The sequence below is a fragment of the Chlamydotis macqueenii genome, chromosome 4, assembly GCF_036417535.1.
Source record: "Chlamydotis macqueenii isolate bChlMac1 chromosome 4, bChlMac1.mat, whole genome shotgun sequence".
NCBI classification, from domain to species: domain Eukaryota; kingdom Metazoa; phylum Chordata; class Aves; order Otidiformes; family Otididae; genus Chlamydotis; species Chlamydotis macqueenii.
In genome coordinates, this window is record NC_141559.1 from 59,309,330 (window position 1) to 59,330,501 (window position 21,172).

Genomic DNA, 21,172 nt, shown 5'->3' on the forward strand with positions numbered 1-21,172 from the left:
GTTTGCATTTGACTTGTTGCATGGGGTTGCAAAATGGAGGGGAGGATAGAGAAGGAGGGCCATGAACAGGTTTCAGACTAGAAGGCAAAGACATCTTAGATGAATAATAGTAATGTTGGGATGTTAGAGAATTATCCTGTAGCTAGTCACATACTGTCTGAATTTATTCCACAGGTGTGCCTTCAGGTATGCTATATTAATAGTTAAACAAAGCGTAAGATCAGTGTCATCTTGCCAGTGAGTGCTATTATCAAAACTATTTTCCCACAGAAATACAGATACAATTTTAAGTTTTAGGGCAGCTATTTGAAGATTTAAGGAACTTGTATAACAATTTGTGCAAACAATACAAGACAGCGTTATCTGACTGAAATAGCTGTATCCTTGAGCCAGGTGCTTCCACGTAGGGGCTTGGTATGCAGCGATCACTCAGCGCTTTGGGCAGACATGCCTTGGGCTCTTCGTCTTATCACAATATTCTTCTGTGAGGAGCACATCAGAAGTGAGTCAAAGTGAGTGGGAATTATGGGGGCTTAAAATCAAACTGTCATCTTTCAGCGTGCCACCTCCTCTCCCTGATTGACTAGCATGGCTATCATACAACACCCATGGAGCAGGGATGACCCTGTGATAGAGTTGTGGTATTTGTAAGCTTTGTAGTCCAACTGGCAGGTCACTGTGCCTTTGCAGGCAGGCATCTTCTTGCCTACCTCTGCCCTCATAGCACCTGAGAGGGCAAGCTGGTCACTTCTCCGTGGGGATTAAGAAGGCGGCACTGACAAATTGTGCTCAAAGTGTCTCTTGTCCTGAACTATGTTCGGAGTAGCACAGGGCTGCTTCAGGGCTCATCTTAACAGGGAGGGTGAGTAGAGGCTTTGGAAAAGCAGGATCCTTTTCAGAAACTTGCACACAGCTGTAATTACAATGTCTTTTTATGGGACCTGTCCTCATCACCTTGAAGTGGACAGATGAACCATTAAACTCTTGTGTGAAGTGTCGCTCCTGTTCGGAACGTGCAAGAGCTATAAGGCTGATGTTTTCGTGAGGCTTCCAATGGTTTTTCACACTCTGTCCTGAGGACAAGGAGGAACTAGGTGCTATATTCCTGTTCTGTTTCTCCTGCAGACTTAGTCAAAGCCTGGGTAGTGACTTGTGGCTTAATCATAAAGATCATAAAAAATAGGCAAGTTCATTATAGAGGGATCACTCTAACTCCCCTTTCTTCAGAAAGGGGGAGCAGCAGATACTTTCTGAAGAGCAGCAAGGGGTAAAACTGGTACTAGCATTTCGCTTGCTTTCTTGGAGAGTCAGTTTACTTAGATTCTTGGTGGCTGCATTCTGGGATTGTGGGGGAGGATCCAGTCTGAACAGCTGGTGGAGCGAGCCTTCAGGATACGGCAATACTTACCTCGTGTATATGCGAGAGGACCTTACCACAGGCCCAAAGAGTGAGCTTTGGAAGCTTTTGCAGCACTGTGAATCATAAGCCATCTTCAGAGTACAGTTGCCAGGGAACTAAGAATTGGAGATGACTTGCATTCCTGTTTTGAAGGCTTGAGTAGTGCTTGTAAGAGATGAGTTTTAATGCTATTGAGCCATTGTCTATGGGATCTTACAGCATGTAATTCTTGATGAGAATTGTGTAATATGAGTAATGGACTCCTGTGCTCTTTTATGGAGTTATTAGTAAAATGCAATCCCACAGTAACACTGCTTTTCACTGAAAAAAAAAATGTGAATACAACAGCTGAACCAAATCCAGCTTTAATACAAGCCTCTGAATTGTAGGATACAGACTGTACAAATTAAGTCTTACCCAAGATGTGCACAGACAAATTCTAAGTGCTACGCAAGATGTACTGTTTTTCTTCTGTGTATGTGTGTTCAACCCTTTGTGCAGCTAAAACTAGTCTGGTTCCAGGCATGTGATAGCCAAGAATATTGCAAGTAAATGGAACAAACACATTTTTTACCAAGATGAATTGGTATAGGAGCAGTTACTGGGTGAGATTTTGTACTGGCCAACAAGTTTACACTTCTCTATCTCTTGAGGTTCTTCCGTTGATCTAGAGTTTATAGTAGTGCTATAACCTTGCTCAACAGCTAAAGTTTGGAAAGATTTGTAAAACGATGCAGGAAAGCATAATGGGTTATCTAATAGACTTAGCAATACTGGAGTCAGTTTTCATGACTTGCTTTTTCTGTTCCAAGCTGAGAATTTCTATTGCAAGCTGAACAACTGCAAAAAGTTGCCATGTTGTGGTAAAAAGGATAAATACGTGACATCTTCCCTTTAAATGAAGTGGATACCAATATTAATTGATCAAGTAGGGGGAAAAAAAAAATTAAAACTATTCTTAAATGAACGCTCTGGCTTTGTTGATTTAAACTAAAGACTCAAAGTCACTGGAAGATGCAGCAGTTCCTTGGTCAGCTGCATAACATTTAATTATGCCTCACACAGTGTAGTAGATTGATGTAATGATACTAAAAAAGACTATTCATTCTTTTAAAGTGTCTGTGTCAACTTGAAATCCTATTCCCAAAACTCAGTTTGATGTTTTCCTGATTGCAAGGAAGATTAATGTCTCCTAAAATATTTTATGGCTGCTTTGTGAAACAAACTGACAGAATGAAGCGATTGACATAAAAAACAAACCATCACTAAACATGAAACTTAATTGCAAACAAAACTGAGATAGTCATGAAACCTGTGCAGAATTACAACCACAAGTTCTGTGAGGGCTGGGTGCTTTAACATATAGTTACGGAAATACTGAAGGGGCAGTAGGGAAGGAAGATGGCTGTACAACCAGGATTCCTTAACTAGAAACTTTAGGACCTGTCCTCGAGCACTCTTAAAAACAAAACACCCCTCCGATCTATGAAGTTGAAATGTGATGGCTTTCCTTAGAAACCACAGCAAAACATGTAGTTAGTTAGAAAATAGCTTATGTAGTGTCTGAAACTTGGTACCAGCTGACAGACAGTTGTGTAAAAGCATGAGATCATCTTCTGAACCACCCGGCAGCAATTCATAAGATAATGCAAACATGGAATAACATTGGACAGCATTTCCAGAAACATTATTTCTCTGACTGTAAAGAAGTAACGTGCCATGTCCTCTTGTTCCAGTTTGATAATAGTTGTATGGCTCAGAATTCCTTTTTCCATATTTCTGGTGTTGATACGCTGAAAGAGCAGTAACTCAGCAAAAGCTACAGTAATAGTCCGCTAAATCTGCTCATAGGCAAGTTAAAACCATTATTTATAGTAAGACCTCAAATAAAGGCTGGCAGCTGTTAAACATGTGGGTATCCTGGAGTTAATGTTGCACCCCTCCCTGCCTGCTGCTGTGGAGGGAGTATTGAATTTCCTGACTGTAGCTGATGACTTTCCACTGCTCTAGTATTCAGTGTACTTCAGCTGAAACAGGATATTTTTGGCTCAAAGTGTGCCTGGTCTTTCCAAGACTAGTGGTGAGACTTTTTTAAATTTAAATTTTAGATTTTTTTTTTTTTTTTAAAGCAGCCTTGCCTTTCTCTCTGCCTTATGACTATTAAGACTACTTCTCTGTTATTCCAGTCTGTTCCTCATGGCTCAGGTTCCTCTCCCCCTAATTTACACTTCTATTATACTGGTTAATTAGTACACTATTTCTAACTTAAGGCTATTTGTCTTCATAATGCTTTAATATTGCTATACTTTATATTTCATTTTGTGAAGTGTCAATTGTGCATCACTGGCCTCTGGTATAATCTGATTTTCATTGTTCGTGACGATATCAAGTTTCTCCTATATATTAACTTGCTAATTATCTGTCTTCCTTCTAACATCTTGCTGAGTAGGAGGTGGGTGGAGGGTTCACTCTCCTTCATATAGACTACAGAGTTTAGAGAAGTGCTATAGTCAGCCATAGGATTACCTGCATGATGAGAGTTTGGGACCAGATAGCAAATTCCTGGCATGTTTCCCAAATACCTTCATGAAGATACCATATTTTTTAACTGGCTTCAGCTGTATCTAATGTCCATAGCAGACAACTGAGAATTATTACTGAGAGCTGCACCTTGAACTATCATGACTGTAAAGAGAAGAATTTACATCTGCTACTGTACCATACGCTGTGTTTTTATTTCTGCTTGAGCTTAGTATGATATTCACATTCCATCCAAGATGCAGTTCACTTCTCTGCATTCAGATTTAACAGCCAGACCAGGTCTCCAGGGGACAGGTAACCAGACCCATCAAACACAACCCCCACACCCTTAGACTGGGTATTGAACTTTCCTTTAATGATAAGACAACACCTATGGAGCAGAAACACGGTACAGAACAGCAGCAGTTCTGCATACCCGATACTGAAGAAGCACTTGTGCAACTCAGTGGCTTTGTTACAGTCATGTACCCAAACCAGGGGTGGCTCTACTCATGCTGTTATGACAACCCTGGTTTTCCATACAGTTTAAATTATATGGTGTCTACACAAGGAAGGTTAATTGTCTTGCTGCAAAGGGCTCTTGGGTTCTTCAACTTGATACCTTGTGTTTACCAAAGCTCACCCTTTGAGACATGCAAACACCGGAAAAGCCATCAGAATGGTATAGCTCATTTTCTTAAGATGCAGTAAGAGACACCATCTCTTGAAGGAGTATTATGGATACTTTTATCTGGTGTGGTGTAAGACAGCTCTAATCTGTCTTTGTCATGTACACAGCCTTTCTTTAGAACTCCTCTAGTTCCCAGAGCCCCTGCAACCTTGTGTTACACAATGGTAAGATACACCAAAATATCAGTACCTTTCAAATTACTATTAGCATCTTCACAAGTATCAACTGCAGCAATACTGATGGTAGTATCAAACCTGTTCACTTAGATCTGATTTTTTTTTTCAGCTTACATTTCTTCCACCTCAGTTCCATCACTCTTTCAAAATCAGTTCTATCTTCTGACTTTTTGCTGAGCATGAGAAGTACTATGTAGTTGTAGCCTTGCCAGGAGGAATGAGGTAAAATGATGTGAAGTGTTTTGGTGAGGAAAAAAGTGTTCTGGAAGGATAGTAAGTTTATTCATACATCCACCATCTGGTCTTCTGCATTTATGGAACTGAGTATAATTATGCGCTGAAAACAGGATTCCTAAAACTGGCTGCTTTAAATAGGTTCACTCTCATTTTCAGATGGCTTTTGTCTTTCTTTTTTCTACCAAGTTCTTCAAGAAGAATTCACCTAATTAAAAGGCAAAAGAGCACCAAAATGATTTTTATGTATTTCAATTAAATAAAGCAAAACAATACACATTTTATTTAATGCTAGTATTCTATTCTACAATTGTTACCAGTATTTTGTAGTAATTGAATTCTATACAACAGCACTTTCAATACATACAACAAGGATGTAAAAAAAAAACAAACCACCCAAACCAAACCCTATAACCCAACAAACAACCCCTCCACCCCCAAAATCCTGATTTTCCTCATGCCCAATTTTGTGAAATAGTTCTGCTTTTCAACAGGCAAAGGTGAAGTGATTTAATTAAAAATTAACTCCTATTTCATACAGTATCAGCAGCTTGTAGTAAAATCTGCTCTAACTCTCATGTGAGCTGGCATTAAAACAGTCTGAGAAGAAAGATGCCCCAGATGAGTCTTCTCTGCTCCCTCCTTAGGAAAAAAGCAGGATGTTGGACCTACACAACAGTTCCATTAATATCAGTTGGGACTTAATACCCAGTGCTTTGTCAGAAAAAGCACTGCCATAAGTGTGTCTAATAATTTATAGGGCACTGTAAATAAATTCTGCTAAAGCAACAGAATTACATCACAAACAAAGGGCCCCATTAAACTCTGAAGCATCCAAGAGGCAGAATGTAAAGGAAAACTTGCAAATTGGGTACCCTTTATCCTGCCTCACACATTATGTATAGCACAAACTAGGTCTGGTAAAAAATGAGCTTAAGCAGCACAGCAATTGTAAAAATACCAATTGCTGTCATGCTGATGCATTTAGATAACCTATAGAAGCTAGTAAGTGTAAATAATTAAAAAAAAAAAAAAAAAAAGACTATCTATCTGGTGTCCTTGAGCTAAGGTGAGCTTTGTTGCATATTACTTCTCCATTTTAACTTTATATAACAAAATGTTATGTACTAAAGAATATAATACTTTTCAGTAATTTACCTGCTTTATAGGAGGAGCGCACTAAAGGACCGCTAGCAGTATAATGGAATCCAAGATCATTTCCTACTTTTTCCCAGTACTTAAATTTTTCAGGAGTTATGTACTCCTCAACCTGAGTGAAAAAAAAAATCATTTTGATCAGGTATTAATGCAAAGGAAATTACTATGGCTAGCATGTACTGAAATGAAACACAGTTATATCGGAAGTTCAAAGTTTTACACTCCAAAACTTTAAGCAGTCAAGTCACAAACTGAATTTTCTTTCTGCCTTCTACCAAAAGAATGCATTTTATTTGCCTTTCATATTTAGCTGAAAAGTTTAGAGTTTAATTTCTTGTTGTTGCTTTATCATTTTCTTCACTCTGTTTTGCAATAGCCCTTTTGAGCAACCCTTTTTTTTTTTTGTTCAAATTAGTAAAAAAAATACAATAGTCCTACAAATCTCTTCACTAACAGTTATTTTAGTGACACACAGTAACAGAACAGAAACTCAAGCTCTGGACAGATAACAAAAGGAGAAAATGGTAATTTCCCCAGCTGAAGTGGCACCATTAAGGGAGAGCCTATGAGACAGTGAAGGGGAGCTGGCTTGAGCCATGACGTTTGAGACATACACTGAAACTCTTGTTTTCCAGAATCATGCCTCAGCTCCAGCTGTCTCCCCAGCTAACAGTAGAACGTAGCAGGGGAAAGGCTGCAGAAGATGGAAGGGATTAGATGGCTGAGGCCATTTTTAGTGATGAGTCCGTAACAGATGAAGATCAGGTTAAACAAAAAAGGAATTTTTTCCCAACATCTGCAGTTAAGGTAAGGATGCATATCAAGCCTCAATTTAGAAAGAGGCAACTTGACTGTGCAAGGTACAGACCATAACACTGCCTGTAAATTAAAGGCCTTTTTACCTTTAGGTGACGTTTTGTTGGTTGCATGTACTGTCCTAGGGTCAAACAATCTACATCTGCTTCTCGCAATACTGTAAAAACAAAATTCCCTGTTAGTGGCAGAAGGATCACAAGGGGTTGTCGGCAATTACAAAACACCCTCCTTCCAAGTCTGAACAAAGGTCACTCCGCAGCACCCTGCTGTGGAGGGGGCTGCATTCTGCTCTCCAGCAAAGGGAATACGCAACCTCCACCAGCAGCAGCCGGGTAGCTCACTCTGAGCTGCACGCTGCTGCGAGACCTGAGGTTTCTAGTTTAAAGCTGGAGAGAATACCATTGCGCTGCACTCGCTGCAGTCACGTGTCTCACTGCAGAGATGACATGCTCTTGTCTTTATCTTACTGCTTTTCACTGTGTCTTCAGGTTAGAGCCTTCATTTGACAAAAAAACAGATGCATGCCTATACATACGCTTGGCACTTCTGCACTCTTTCAAGAGACTTTGTGCTGAAAAGATGTGGACAATTCTAAAGAGCTGTACATCAGGGGAAACTGCCAACATCTTTTGCCAGTTTTACACATTTAGGATATATATTAGTTTTGATGCCTGCAGAATCTCATAAACTTTATCTGCCAAAATTTCAGTACATACTAGAACCAATATACAGCAAATGAGTTCAGGTAGTCTACTTACAGAGGGAAACCCAGACACCTGATAGTCAACTAGCCTGAAAAACTATGTTCGCTGCAGTAGTGGGGTATTCTGAACAAAGGGATGGCTGAGGAATCAGATTTTGCATGAACATCTCCATATATTTTCTAGCTGCTTGGGCTGGTTGCCCCATGTCAGACAGGAAGATGGTGTTTTGACTACAGCATTACATTCCCTGTTACCCTGGAATCTCTGTTACGGTTCTGTAAAGAAATTGGTTCAATATCAGCGCATTTACATGTCCTTTAACTTATACCCAGAGCATGGAAGGGGAACAAAATGAGAGTAACTGAATGAATGTGGTGGGTAACAGTTCTCCAAATACATCCATGAAAGTGGCCAGAAAATAAACAGCACCAAATCTGAAATTTCATATTCTTGTGGCTAGGAAATGCTAGGCAGGTAGAATGGGAAAATCAGGAACTGTAATTGTGTGGTCCCGATATTGGGACAGCTGCAGAAAAACCAGACTATATTACTGCATTCTAAATATGGGTTGTTGTACACAAAATAAAGTACCGTGTAGACATTCTTTCAGGATATAGGAGAAATGCCATGGGATTTATGAATTTCTTCTCACAACTGCATTGCATTCATTTACTGCCGTAAAATTTCCTCCTCTTAAAAACACATTTACATGAAAACATAAGAACATATTACAGCTCCAAGGATAGTAACTTTTCTTACATCTAAGTAAGCTGAAATAAATTACTTTGAACAATCAGGTGTGCTACTTCTAAAAAGGAATGCACAGTAAGGAACTATGTTGCAAGCCCATTATTTAAGTACTGCAAAGATAAGAATGTTAATACAGTCACACAAAGATAGTTATAATTTCCACTGAAATCAAGACGAGCTGGATCTACCTGTCAAAATGAATCTGAAAGCCATATGAAGGCAAAATATTTCAGAAGCTCAATCTTTTTGAACCCAGTTTTTTAAAATTATTTTCCCCCATAAAGCTTAGAAAACATTTTCTGTACCAGCACACTGATTTGCATGTAGAGGCAAAGATGCTCACAACCGTTTCCCAACACAGTAACATCCAAACCTGTCGATTCAGGCACGTATCTCAACACCAACTTACATTTCATCGTGGAATACACTTGTTCATCGGTCTCGCCTAGCCCCAGCATAATGGAGGTTTTAGAAATGACGCCGGGCTGGACCTCCTTGGCGTGCTTCAGCACACGTAGGGACTGCTCAAAGTTGGCTCGGGGATCACGCACCTTCCTTTTCATATTTTCAGCACGAGGGGAAAAAAGACGCGTGAAAGGGTGCACAGAAGTTAGAGAAGCCAAGGAAGGTGCGTTCTGTTTCTACAGAGTGAAAATGGCAACTCGGAGCTTCCAGCCGCTCGGTTTGGCAGCGGCTGAAAAGGCCGCGAAGGGACCGGACGCGCCCCGGTTCGAGCGCCCAGGCGCGGGCCCGGCGCGGAGCCGACACCGCCCCAGGGCAGGGGCGCGGCGCGGCGCGGGCGCCGCCTGCCGGCGGGCGGCGGACACGGCGGCGGCGCGCGCGCGAGGCAGGCCGGGAGCCATTTCGCCCTGCGGCCTGGGCCCGCCCGGCCGAGAGGGACAGACAGGGCGTCCGTCCGGAGCCAAAAAAATGGCTCCGGCTACCCCTTTCGCAAAAGAGGGGGGCTTTTTCCAGATGCTCCCTCCCCCTTACACACCCCGCTATCTCTCACCTCTGTAACTCTGGCACCGTCTCCACGTTGTGGGCGTACACATCCAGGCCCGACAAGGCTACTTTCTCCACAGCTTTCAGGTCCCCTCGAAAATCGGGGGTTAGGCACTCTACCAGGATTTTCGAATTCCTGAAAAAGGGAGACTGGAAATGAACACAACTATGGGATTTGTGCCGCTCTTCCTAAAAAGCTCAATATAGCAAAAAAAATAAAACCCAGAACATAAAATAAATGCAAAGTTAATTCAGGAAACATTTCTAAAACAACAGATCGCTGAAAATACTTGCATTACAATTCTAAAAAAAAATATCAACCGTGTATTTAATTCCTCACTTTACTGATGTAAGCTGAGATGGAATGGCAGTCAAATAATATAAAAGCCATTCCAAGAGTCTCACAGTTACTGTTTATCTATGATTTTTTGTGTGTCTTTGTTGCAAGTTAACTTACTAGTATGTTTAAGTTTAATATCATAACTCCAAAATACAGAGGAGCTATAACCCTGCCTACTGGGATAAGAAGACACTGGATTATTGCCCTGGTATATAATTTTGGTGTCCAGGAGCCAGATTTCAGCTCAGGAAGGCAGGCAAGGAAAACTGCAGCAACCTTTTGAGTCCCAAAATACACTGGATGAAGACTCAAATGAGGTTCTACACATTAAATCTGCAGGTAGACCACTATGCTCTCAAACGGCGTACAGGGCACCTATGCAAAGAGTGAAGGAGGCACAGCTCGGGAAAGCAGGAAGGCACCATCACAGGGGCAGAAACAGACATTGTGGGAAAACACAATGCAATCTGATCACTGCCGAAAGAGAAACCCAACTGCTTTTGTAATGTGGTGACACCGTTATCTAAATCCAGTGTTTGAGCCCCAAGCTTCAAGGATGAACATACCTCAAAAGTATGTACTCATTTCCTGGTAAACCAGCTGCATGGTCAAAGAAATAATCCAGTGTTTGGCTTAAATAAGCCTGGGCTAAACTGGAAATGCATCCAAATTCAAAATACTTCAGGGCTATTATAAGAGAAAGATTAAAAACAGAGGGGAAAAAGGGACATAGACAGGCTAAAGGCAGACTTTTGTATTTGCATGGCCCCTGGAATAATCCAGCTAAAGCTAGTTTTGACCCATATGCAGTACCACGTTCTAAAGCTGTAATAATAACAGTAATACATTAAAAAGATACCTTTCTTTCAGATGAGAGACTGTCTTTGCAAAGTGTTCTGCTCCACCATCAGGCATATCTAGAAGCAGTTCAATTACTCAGTTAACCTTTCTGTGCAAGAAATGCATTTACTTATTAGCAAAGCCACAAAAAACCTACAGAGTAACATTTAAATGCAAACTAACAAAGCAGTTCTTAGTCAAACCCTGGTCTTATCTTACCGCTTTATGCCAAAGGTTTACTTGACTCTCTGCACAAAGTCTAACTGTGACTGTTTAGGGCAGACTTCAAATGTTTACTCTCAATTTACCTGGTTTACTGTTAGCCTGAGCACAGAATGGCTTTATCTATTTATTTTTTTGATCTGATAAACAGTTCTACAAAAATTTAGAGAGAGAGAGAGAGAGAGAGAGAGATTTGCTCTTTTATTATAAGCCACTTAGAAGCTACTGGACTTTCCACTGAAGTACACTGAACAGTCTTTACAATGGTTTTTCCTGCCTGTGTGGTGTCGTCACAATGCAGCTACTACAACCTTAGAAAAAGGCAGCTTTCAGTTTTGTTAAGTACAATTCATTCCAGGAAGTTCTGTGATGGTATTGTATATGAATGTTTGTGGGGGAGTTTTTGCTGACAGTGTATATGTAAGTATTTTGAAATTTTAAAAAATTGTTAAAATATTTAATAAAATATTGTAATATTTAAATGTTTAATAACAGTGTAATTTCTTTTGTATTTCACCAGACACAGAGAAATACTATGAATATGTAGAAACTTTCCAAAGTTTCAGCACTGTCTACTCCTTTAAAATAGTAATCCTCAAAAATCGCGCTGCGTGATAAGTGTTTATTGAGGTCTGCGTTTACCCCATGTAAGGCATATGAGAGCTTAGAGCGGAGAGAAGAGAGACAACATACTAACCGTCTCTGTCTACGGACGTCAATACAACGTAATCCAAGCCCCACTCGGCTATAGCCTTTGCTGTGTTGTAAGGCTCCTCGGGATCCAGCGGAGGTGGATTTCTTGCTGTTTTTACTGAACAAAATCTGCAACCTCTGGTGCATGTGTCACCCATCAGCTGAAATAAGACAGACGTTCCTACCTTTACATTGTACACATCGCTGCTGCTCAGCTGAGAAATGGCTGCACAAGCTACAGCAGATAAATCCCAATGCTAAGGAAAACAATGAGGACAGTGATCTGCTCTAGGTTTCTTGTAATAAACCCACACCACTACAATAGATATCCAACGATACACTACAAACAGCTGAAACATTAATAGAATACTTTAGAAATGGTTAGTGGCTCACCATAATAGTAGCTGTCGCTGTAGCATATTCACCACCTCCCCAGCACTCGCCAATGTTGGGACAACGTGCTTCTTCACATACCTGAAGGTGAAAGACAATAATGTACCTGTCTTTCTTCAATATTACTACAGCAAATTATTATGATATCAATAAACAATTTCAATAGTAGCCTACAAACAAAGCATAATTCCTTCAGTGATAAATAAGATTAACAGAGTTGCATGTTGTTCTACAAGAAGTCAGCAGAATAGCTAGGAAGAGACGAATTGTTTCCTGAGTCCCATTACCATTCCTTTCTTCCACTTCGTAACTTGAAAAAGTCAACCACAAAACTGCCTTATTAATTAGCATAGACTGTCGTTAACATTTTAAATTTAAAAGTTGATGCAATGTTCAAAGTCTATGATTCATCACAGCATGATCATACTCTGGAAAAAAAAAAAAGGAGAAAAGCTCTCCATGCATACCCACTGCATTTCAACATCTGGAAGGTATATTTAATGAAATACATATATTTCTAGAATTTCTTTTCATGCAAAACATGTATGTAACTCTGAAACTGTGTGTTTCCATTAAAAATAGGCACACATAGCATCTTCTGATCTCTTTGGTGATGTAAGTAGTAAACCCTAGTATCTAAAAATCACAGCAGGAAAACCATGAAACGCTCTATTGGATTTGTCTTCATTCTTTATGGGTAAAATTCACCAGTGGCAGCAAGGATCAGCACTGGGCTTGGTTTCAGCATTGAAGATCATGCAAGACGATTTCTACTTGTCCTCCACAGAGAAAGAATTTTGCATCTCTAAAAAGTACCCTATTTCTACAGGAAAACTTGGTTGGTACTGGATTTACCGTATGAAGATTTAAACTTCTCAAGGTATTCTTTAGTTTATTGTAGTTCTTTCCCATGGGAATCTTTGTTTTCAGCCATGGAGGAAGTCTCAGCCTGAATCACATCAAGCAAACATAGGGATTAATAGATTACTTACATGGTAAGCTTCCATTGATTTCGTAGATCCACTTTAATTTGTTACAAATCCCAACTAGGAAAGGTTCCTTGAAAACTGATGCAACTTAGCAACCAATATTAACATCATTCATGGTCATGTGCATCATCAGCATTCAAGAGTAGGAGGTTGTTGTCATTGGAAGCTTTAAAACTGTTAACTGTACTGGTGGGTCTTAACAGTGTCACACTGAAGACTACAAGAATTAACGGCAGCGTATGTTACACACCTATCACAAAGTCTGATCAAATTTGTAACTGGAAATACGAGGGTTTTAAGCATTTTTTAAATTTAGTTTTGATTTTTTGTTTTACTCTATGAATAATATTTTTTCAATACCAAAGTACGGCATGCTTACCTACTGATGTACGTTTGTAATTTAATACAAGCCACGGCACACGCGCTAAAGTGAGAAAATACCACCACGTCTTCATGTTTTGTTACACACTTGAAATTAATAATGCATTTGTTCTTTCTTGAAAAATTATGAAATTGACAAGCCAATATGACAGAATTTAAGAACAATACCTTGTATATGTTTTGTAGTTAATACTAAACATGCAAGATAGTGCATGGAAGCAATGACAGTTGTTTAAAGTCACACTTACCTTTCTCCTTTCTCACGCTTTAAATTGCCTTTGTACTCAGCCCACGCACTCTTGTCTGACAAATCTCCAGACACAAAGTCTTGTAAGTCTGGTCCATTTTGCAGAAACTCTTTTTTTCCCTCTGGCAATGAACCCGATGTTCTGTACTGGTTACACACATGGCTCCCAGACACCTAAAAGGAGCAACACGGTAATTTATTGATTTATAAATACGCTAGCATTATATACTCAATAACTACTTGGCGTTTTGGTGGTTAACGCGCACTCTGTGTAAGCATTTTCCCAATTGCCTCTAAGTTAAACATCTAATTCTCTTTTTTCATTTTAAGTCCCGTGAAACTGACATAAAGTACGATCTCCTCCAAAATATCTTGGTATCAAAGCAGGTTATATAGTTTTTGGATACAAATAACCGTGAATGGACTAATCTGCGATGCCGGGGCGTTGAGGTGACGAACCGTGCGCTGCCAAGCCAGGACCTGCCGGGCGTTATTTCCACGGAAAGGCGGCACAAGCCGGGTTCTCGGAAGCGGCGTGTGAGGCGGCCGGGATCCGTGGCTCCGTTGCCTCGGCGGGTCGGGGGGTGCGGGCGGGGTGCGGCCGTGAGTGTGCCCGGGCACGGCGGCAGCAGGTCCCCGGCGGGCTCAGGCCCCGGCACCGCCGGCCCGGAGGGGTGAGGGGTGAGCCCCCCCCAGGGCTCTGCCCGCCCCGAACCACCCCTCTCACGCCCCGCGGCCCCCAGACGTCAAGAGACGAGCTGGGGTAACGGCACCGTTTCCCGCCGCCGCGATGCGCCCGGTCCCCGCACCGGGGCACCGTCCCGAGCTCTTCCTTCCGCCGCGCCGCAACGCCCCCCCTTCGGTACGCCTGGTAGCCGCTGCGGCACAGGGCCCTGACTCACCTGTCCCCGGGGGCCCAGCAGCAGCCGCCGAGCAGCGGCGGCGGCCCCGTAGCAGCGGCCCCGCGGCAGCAGTGACATGGCGGCGTCCGCGGAGCCGCCGAACCGGATCGCCCGGCCGGCCCGATCGATCGATCCGCTCAGCGCCACCTGCCCGCCTCCGCCAGCTCACGCGCATCGGGCCTCGGCTACTCTTGCCTCTTGGACGGCTACCTCGGCGCGATGACGTTGCCGGACCGGGAGCGGCTACAAGTACGTGATGACGTCAGACGCTAGGTCTTTCCGCTCTGCCTGCTGCGAGGTGAGGCGCGGGCCGGCGGCGGTATCCGGGGCCATCCGCCGCGGGCAGCCCCCCCGGGCGCCCCGCCCGGCCGCGGGCAGCCCCCCGGGGCGGCGCCGGGCCCGGCCGCCGCGTCCTGCTCCGAGCCCTGCGGGGGGGAAGCCCCCGGGACGGCGCCTTCCCCCTGTCCCCCCTCCCCCGGCGGTTCTGGGCCCGGGCTGGGCCCCGCTGTGGAGTTGAGCGCTGCCGCCGCCGCTTCTCGCCGCTCCTCCGGGGCCCGGGCGGGGATGTGTCGGTGTTGGAAGAGGAGCCCGGTGCCGTGGCCGCTTAGAGGTGGCAGAGGCGGGTGGGGGCGTGGGGTCGGCGCTCCGTAGGTGGGGGTTCCAGGGCGCGCGCGGGGGAGGAGCGGGAACAGGGCCCTGCCGTGGGGGCTGCAGCTTCCCTCCGTTGTCGTTTGTAGGATGAAGACCATTCTCAGCAACCAGACCGTTGACATCCCCGAGCAAGGTACGTCTGCCTGTGCGTTCGGAAGGCGTTTCGTGGTGCCGGCCACGCAGCCAGTTAGCCGGTTAACGTGCCTCTGCCTTTGATTTCCAGTCAGTGTTTCACTGAAGGGCCGGACGGTCATTGTGAAGGGCCCCAGAGGAACCTTGCGAAGGGATTTTAACCACATCAATGTGGAGCTCTCCCTCCTGGGAAAGAAGCACAAGAAGGTGAGTGCTGCAGAGGTCGTTTCTCTGCCCGGTGAGGGAGGGTAACTTTGCAGTTAGCTTTGAAAGTTCTTGATGGTCTAAGAGACTGAACCCAAATTTTTAGTTGCAGATAAGTTATTTAGTTTTTCACTTATTTTTCTGTTTCCTGAAAGAGACTGGCCTCATGGAACTTTGGGACCTACTCGAGAACTGTGTAATTCTTGAAGTTCTGTGATAACGTTGGTGTGAATTTGTTCATTGGCTTTCTTTTGTAGTTACTGGGAAGGGGATTGATCATTATATGCTGTGTTTTATAAACTAGCTAGTTCTGGATAGATAAAACTAAATCTCTTATGTTTAATTTCTGCAATTGGCAAGTTACATCAGGAGACCAGGTGTTTTCTAAATGAATGCGTAATATTTTTGTACTGTGTTAAAAACTACCAGAAAACGAGAAGAGTGGCTGGTTTCAGCTACTTGTTCACAAGCATCTCGTGTTTCATTAAAACACTGGACTCCCCACGGTGTTTCATTAAAAAGTTGATAAATAATATCTAGGAGACTGACTTTGGAACAACCTGTTCAGTGTTTAGTGTTTGATAAAACATCTTTTGGCATAAGATGTCAGAATATCGATCTCAGCTTCTTTGAAGATGTGTTAGTAATGAGATACGAAGAAAAAACTATTTCTCATGTGTCTAGGGGTTAGGACTTAAAACACTTGAACGAGGTGGGCCTTTAGTAGTCTCTCAAAGAAACAAAATACCTTTATGCTTTTGTTCGGGGGGGCTTTTAAGTAGTTTACCTGGATTTCTCACTCTTAGTTCATCACAGAAGCATTTAACTTCTAGTTTTGAAGTGTAACTGAAAGTTTTGTTAATTCTGTTTATTTTTTTAACACAGCTACGTGTTGACAAGTGGTGGGGCAACAGAAAGGAGCTGGCAACAGTTCGCACAATTTGCAGCCATGTACAGAACATGATAAAGGGTGTCACACTGGTGAGTGTTATTTTGAAACAGGATAACTCCTGTCATTTTTGTTACAGACAACAGCAGACAGCCTTTTACTTTAGTGAGAGCTTTTCTAAGCATCCAAGATGTAGCTTGCACTCTCTTTTTTTTCTTGCCTGTGCTGTCAAACAAGTTCTGCAGGCAGAAGAAAGCACAAACAGTAAACTCTGGATGTCTCTTGGGCTATGTGGCTTGCCCTCATCAAGAAACTATTTTCAGGATATTTTGATTTTAGATACCTCCAGTAAGCTTTACGCATCTGTTTTACTTTTTGGATGCATTCTGCTTTCAATATCTGGTGATGTCCTTTATTCTAGGGATTTCGTTACAAGATGAGGTCAGTGTACGCTCACTTCCCAATCAACGTAGTTATACAGGATAACGGCTCACTTGTGGAAATCCGAAACTTCCTGGGAGAGAAGTACATTCGCAGAGTGCGTATGAGGCCAGGTGAGCATATCTGGAGATGTTATACTTCATTATTTATAATTAGGGTTTCTAAACTATTTTCTTAATGTACTGCCACTGGTAACAGGAAATAGTGAACAATTGTTGAAGTAGCATAAAGTGTCTGAGTTTATGTAGTCTTATGATACTTTTGCCACTGTTTAGTTTTATTATTAATAATAGTGTTTTGTAATTTATTTTTAGTAATGAGAGCTAGCTAATAGCTAGTAAGTAGTTCAGAGCTGGTTGTTATAATACGAGTTGCAAGGAGCCCAGTGTTTACCTTCATCGTTGTGAGATCTCAGCAGTGTTTATAGTTGGTAAATGGCTGGTGCTCAATTTTAGATTTATGTTTCTGTTTTAAACATTGTACGTGAACTAGTTTCACACTACATCATATTTTTGGTCTTTGAAATGTTGTTGTATTTTGAATTTCCTGATTGTCTAGGAACATGTATGATAAACTTCAAAATAGTCATCTTACGTGTTGACGTTACATCTTGCATACTTGGAGTTTTAGCAAAATGCCTAACAGAGTAGGCATTTGGTGGAGCTTGTTGAACTTCCGAAAGGAGGAGACAAAACATGTCATAAACACAGTTACCTTGAGACTGTAGGGAAGACTTCCCATATCCCTTTTTTTGATAGTTCCACTTCTAGTGAAGGTATGGGTAAGACTATCTAGTGTGACTGATGGTGTTTTGGGGTGGCTTTAGATGAAAGCATCAGACTTGTCCAAAAACACTTGTAGATACTGTGCGGAATTACTTACGGTAGCTTTGACTTTGATTTACTGTGGAATATTAAGGGTGGGTTTGATTACTGTGTTTGAATTTTTTTTTTTTTTTTGTTAAAGTCAGCATTTACTTCAAAGATAAAGTGCTGGCTTAAAAGCTAACATCTATTGATTAAATAGATCAGACTATAAAAACTTGGGTTATTCTCCCTGTAAATGAAAGTTTCCTGTTAGACTCTTGAATGTCCTAGTGTTTGCTGCTCGTGAGTATTCACAGTGTTACTAATATAAACATGGTGCTCAACGTGTCAAGGGGCAGGTTTTTTCTAATGACTTTTGATTGAGGTGACTCCAGTTTTGTCTTAATGAATGTAAGAATGTGGAAAATGGCACCACCTAGCTGACGAAACCGTGCTGGCCAAATCTTGTCCACAGTGTTGGTGATTAATGCTGTGATGTAGGAACATTTAAGCAGGAATGTCACTTAGTTGCTTTCAGTCCAGAGCATGACTTGCACTAATCTTTGAGTTTTGATAGTCTGCGAGGGAGGAGAAGCCTGAAAGGGATGTGGGGAGGCTCTTCTAACAAAGTCATAGAAGCTAATTATTGCCCAGAATACTACTTTCTAGATCTGTAAATTGGGACAGGACATGAATACTGTTTCTTTATTACGCTTAACATCTTCACCAATGATGTAGACTGCATTTTCCTTTCTGTAGGTGTTTCCTGTGCAGTGTCTCAAGCCCAGAAAGATGAGCTGATCCTTGAAGGGAATGACATCGAATTGGTCTCCAATTCAGGTTTGTGAGAGTAGATGCATGGGAAGACATAATGATACGGCTACTTTAATCTGAAGATGTCAGCTTAGCAAACTGTCTGTCTTATGTTCTCAAACTCTGAAATAAACAACAGCTCAGAATTTTTTTTTCCCTTAGTCACAGTAATTGCTTTTCAGTTTCTTACACTTTTTCTAAATTTAGAGATGTTTTTCCAAGTCCACAGAACCTTTTTTTTTTTTTCAGTCAATATTGATGGCCTTTTTGACACCAGGCTTTTCAACTTTTCAGTTGTATGAGCGTGCAGTAATAAACTGTCACTGCCCTGAGTTGCCAAGACCGGCTCAGTGCAGTGCATTGTTTTCATGAGAACTGACAGGATTTCAAGTTGGTAATTCCTTTCTCCAGATGACAGTTTCATTTGTTAGTTGAAATACTGGATAGTAAACAAAGGCTAGGAGTCAGCGTGGACCTCTTTCTTTGTGCTAATGGTTTTGCTTTGTCTGCAGCTGCCTTGATCCAGCAAGCCACTACAGTCAAGAACAAGGATATCAGGAAATTCTTGGATGGTATCTATGTCTCTGAGAAAGGAACAGTACAGCAGGCAGATGAGTAAAACTCTTTAATAGGTTGGTATCATTTTAACACAGGTTGAACATGTTCTGTGTAGAGATGGTTACTCGATCAGGGGACTTGATAAGGTTTATCTACTTTAACAAGGCTGTGGTTAAGCAGGTTCCCAGCAGGGATGCAGTTGCGCTTGTAAAAGCTGTCGTAAGAGGTGTTGTAAAACTTAAATTTTGCTGGGTCTCCTGACACAACTTTTCATCTCTTATCAACTTGGTATTATGCTACTGTATGGAAAAATCTCTAAAGTGCTGTGTTCTATGCTGTGAATGCTGGCTAAGATGGTGAGTGAGAACTTAAAACCAGCTGACCTAGCATGACAGACCAATTTACAACTATTTACAGAGAAGACTTCCTTAGGCTAATGCTCCTCCTGGTTGGACACTGACTTCACTGAAAAACGCGGTCAGCACATAATTTATATATAGAGGTCTTCTGTGTAGTTTTGTCTGTAAATGCTTGTAAATGAAGGTCAGTTTAACAAGAAGAACTATTTACACTATGTGTGTACATTTGTTATTGAAGTTGAGTACAAGGATTTGGGGATGACTTAAGAATTTTAACTGCCAAAGGAATGTGATGCAGTTCAGCTGTGTATGGTACAGAACACTTGTGCAGAATGAGACAGGCTGACTTGCAAATAAAATAAATGTTGTGTGCCTTCTGAACCTAAGCTTGAGACAGTGGATGCAGATGAAGTGAGTTTCATAAACTAATTTTATCACCAGGCAGGTACCAGAAACCTGCAAGCTACTGAAAAAAATTTAAGTGCTGTTCAGAGTTCCTTAAGAGATGGAACAATTTGTTACTGGCTTGTAACACAGTCGTTAGCTGTTGTGTTTGAAGGCATCTTTAATCTTGTCTGAATAAAATGAAGCAAATACTTTGAGCTATTAATGACTGTCTTGCATTAAAACTATCAGATAAATTAACTTGTCATATGTGTATAAACTTTCCATTTCACATTTGCAGTACTAAAACCTTTCTAAAAGCTCTTAACTTTTTATTTACAGTTGTCTGGATCCTGAAACAAACCACCATGAGACAGGAACTACCAGCTTGAAGAATCTGATAGAAAACCCAAACACCATGAGAAGTTTAATAAAATAAAACATATTTCATATCTTGGCCTTTTTTTTTTTTTAAGAACAAAATGGTGATTGTGTTAACCTGTTGAAGATCTTTTGGCTTTTGGAGAAGCAGATTGTCACAGGGTAATGCAAGATGATGTTAGCACTGTGTACATGTTGCGTTACTGATCTCTGAGAACATTCAGACTGAATGAAGTCTGATGGTTTTGAAACCTCATGCTGGTGGAATGTGGACCCAGCATGTAAAGCCATGAAGTGATAGTTTTAAATCATAACGTTAGCAAATAGCAAAACCATTGTTGTTGTAGAAAGGAGACTAGTGTGCTTTCCCTTCACTTCAGAATGTCAGACTGCAAAAACTGATTTCTGTGTACAATTCTTGTAATGACAGAATCTGAAGTAGATGAAAAACGAAACTGGAATCAGAACCAGATTTATAAGACCCTTTAAATACAGAGATAGAAGTGATGATGCTTTAGATACATTATTCAATTAAGAAACCCAAGGGCTTGACCTCAGAGTTGAGGCAGAGCTTATTGCCGAGTTTCACCAACAGTAGTTTCTGTCACCTCGGGATATAACTTTAATTCGTTACTGATCTTGCCATGCACCATCTAGTTGGGATGTTTTATGTGCTATGGTAAAATCCACATTGTTGCTTGTTGCATTCAATCTTAAAAAAAGATTCACAGCACATAGTGGGGTAGTGCAGAAGCATCCTTGGCAACAAGTGGCTGAAGCTTGATATTGAGGAAAGCAGCCTGAGATTCAGAAAATTGCCCAAAGCACCTACTTGCATGACTGTACTGAGTTCAGCAGGGGTGCGTGGTACCAGTGTCTGAGCCTGGAACAGCAGTGCTAAACCACAGATGTGGACTTCATATGTGGCCTCCTTAACGTTTTTAAGATGTGTTCTTGTGCTGTTCAAATTGTGCAGCTAAAGGAGTCTTCCCAAATTCTTCTTCCAATGCACGTGGAATTCAGGAGTTTCCCTGCAGTGTGCTTGGGTTCGATTGCCCAGTTGCTGTGAGTGATAACTGGTCAGTGTCAGGAAA

At 41.7% G+C, this 21,172-nt stretch overlaps 2 protein-coding genes across 3 annotated transcripts; one reads left to right on the top strand and one right to left on the bottom strand.

Annotated features, from left to right (window-relative positions):
* Positions 1–4,268: 4,268 nt before the first annotated feature.
* Positions 4,269–14,610, bottom strand: LIAS (lipoic acid synthetase). Of its 2 annotated transcripts, XM_086746922.1 has the most exons (11): positions 14,461–14,610; positions 13,560–13,732; positions 12,797–12,890; positions 11,942–12,022; positions 11,553–11,709; positions 10,653–10,710; positions 9,461–9,589; positions 8,858–9,003; positions 7,081–7,151; positions 6,179–6,290; positions 4,269–5,228 (listed from the first exon to the last, which is right to left on the bottom strand). In XM_086746922.1, exons 1-11 carry the CDS (start codon positions 14,536–14,538, stop codon positions 5,176–5,178), a joined length of 1,152 nt encoding a protein of 383 aa, XP_086603048.1. In that variant the 5' UTR covers positions 14,539–14,610; the 3' UTR covers positions 4,269–5,175. The 2 variants fall into 2 exon arrangements, with proteins under 2 accessions (XP_086603048.1, XP_086603049.1); XM_086746923.1 differs by lacking the exons at positions 4,269–5,228; positions 6,179–6,290; positions 7,081–7,151 and adding an exon at positions 7,812–7,962 and having other exon boundaries at positions 8,838–9,003.
* A 587-nt stretch (positions 14,611–15,197) lies between these two features.
* Positions 15,198–20,147, top strand: RPL9 (ribosomal protein L9). The gene is made up of 7 exons (XM_010122001.2): positions 15,198–15,244; positions 15,335–15,450; positions 16,333–16,428; positions 16,758–16,890; positions 18,343–18,423; positions 18,909–19,028; positions 20,040–20,147. Exons 1-6 carry the CDS (start codon positions 15,199–15,201, stop codon positions 19,013–19,015), a joined length of 579 nt encoding a protein of 192 aa, XP_010120303.1. The 5' UTR covers position 15,198; the 3' UTR covers positions 19,016–19,028; positions 20,040–20,147.
* Positions 20,148–21,172: the final 1,025 nt, after the last annotated feature.

Bases quoted from the DNA above. Each gene is read 5' to 3' on its own strand.
- RPL9 (XM_010122001.2), top strand. From the start codon at position 15,199: ATGAAGACCATTCTCAGCAACCAGACCGTTGACATCCCCGAGCAAG. The intron at 16,429-16,757 runs GTGAGTGTTATT...CCTTTATTCTAG, and splicing joins TGATAAAGGGTGTCACACTG to GGATTTCGTTACAAGATGAG. The intron at 18,424-18,908 runs GTTTGTGAGAGT...CTTTGTCTGCAG, and splicing joins CGAATTGGTCTCCAATTCAG to CTGCCTTGATCCAGCAAGCC.
- LIAS (XM_086746922.1), bottom strand. From the start codon at position 14,538: ATGTCACTGCTGCCGCGGGGCCGCTGCTACGGGGCCGCCGCCGCTGCT. The intron at 9,590-10,652 runs GTATCTTTTTAA...TCCCTTTTTCAG, and splicing joins GTCTCTCATCTGAAAGAAAG to GAATTCGAAAATCCTGGTAG. The intron at 9,004-9,460 runs GTGAGAGATAGC...AAATATGAAAAG, and splicing joins ACGGTGCCAGAGTTACAGAG to GAAGGTGCGTGATCCCCGAG.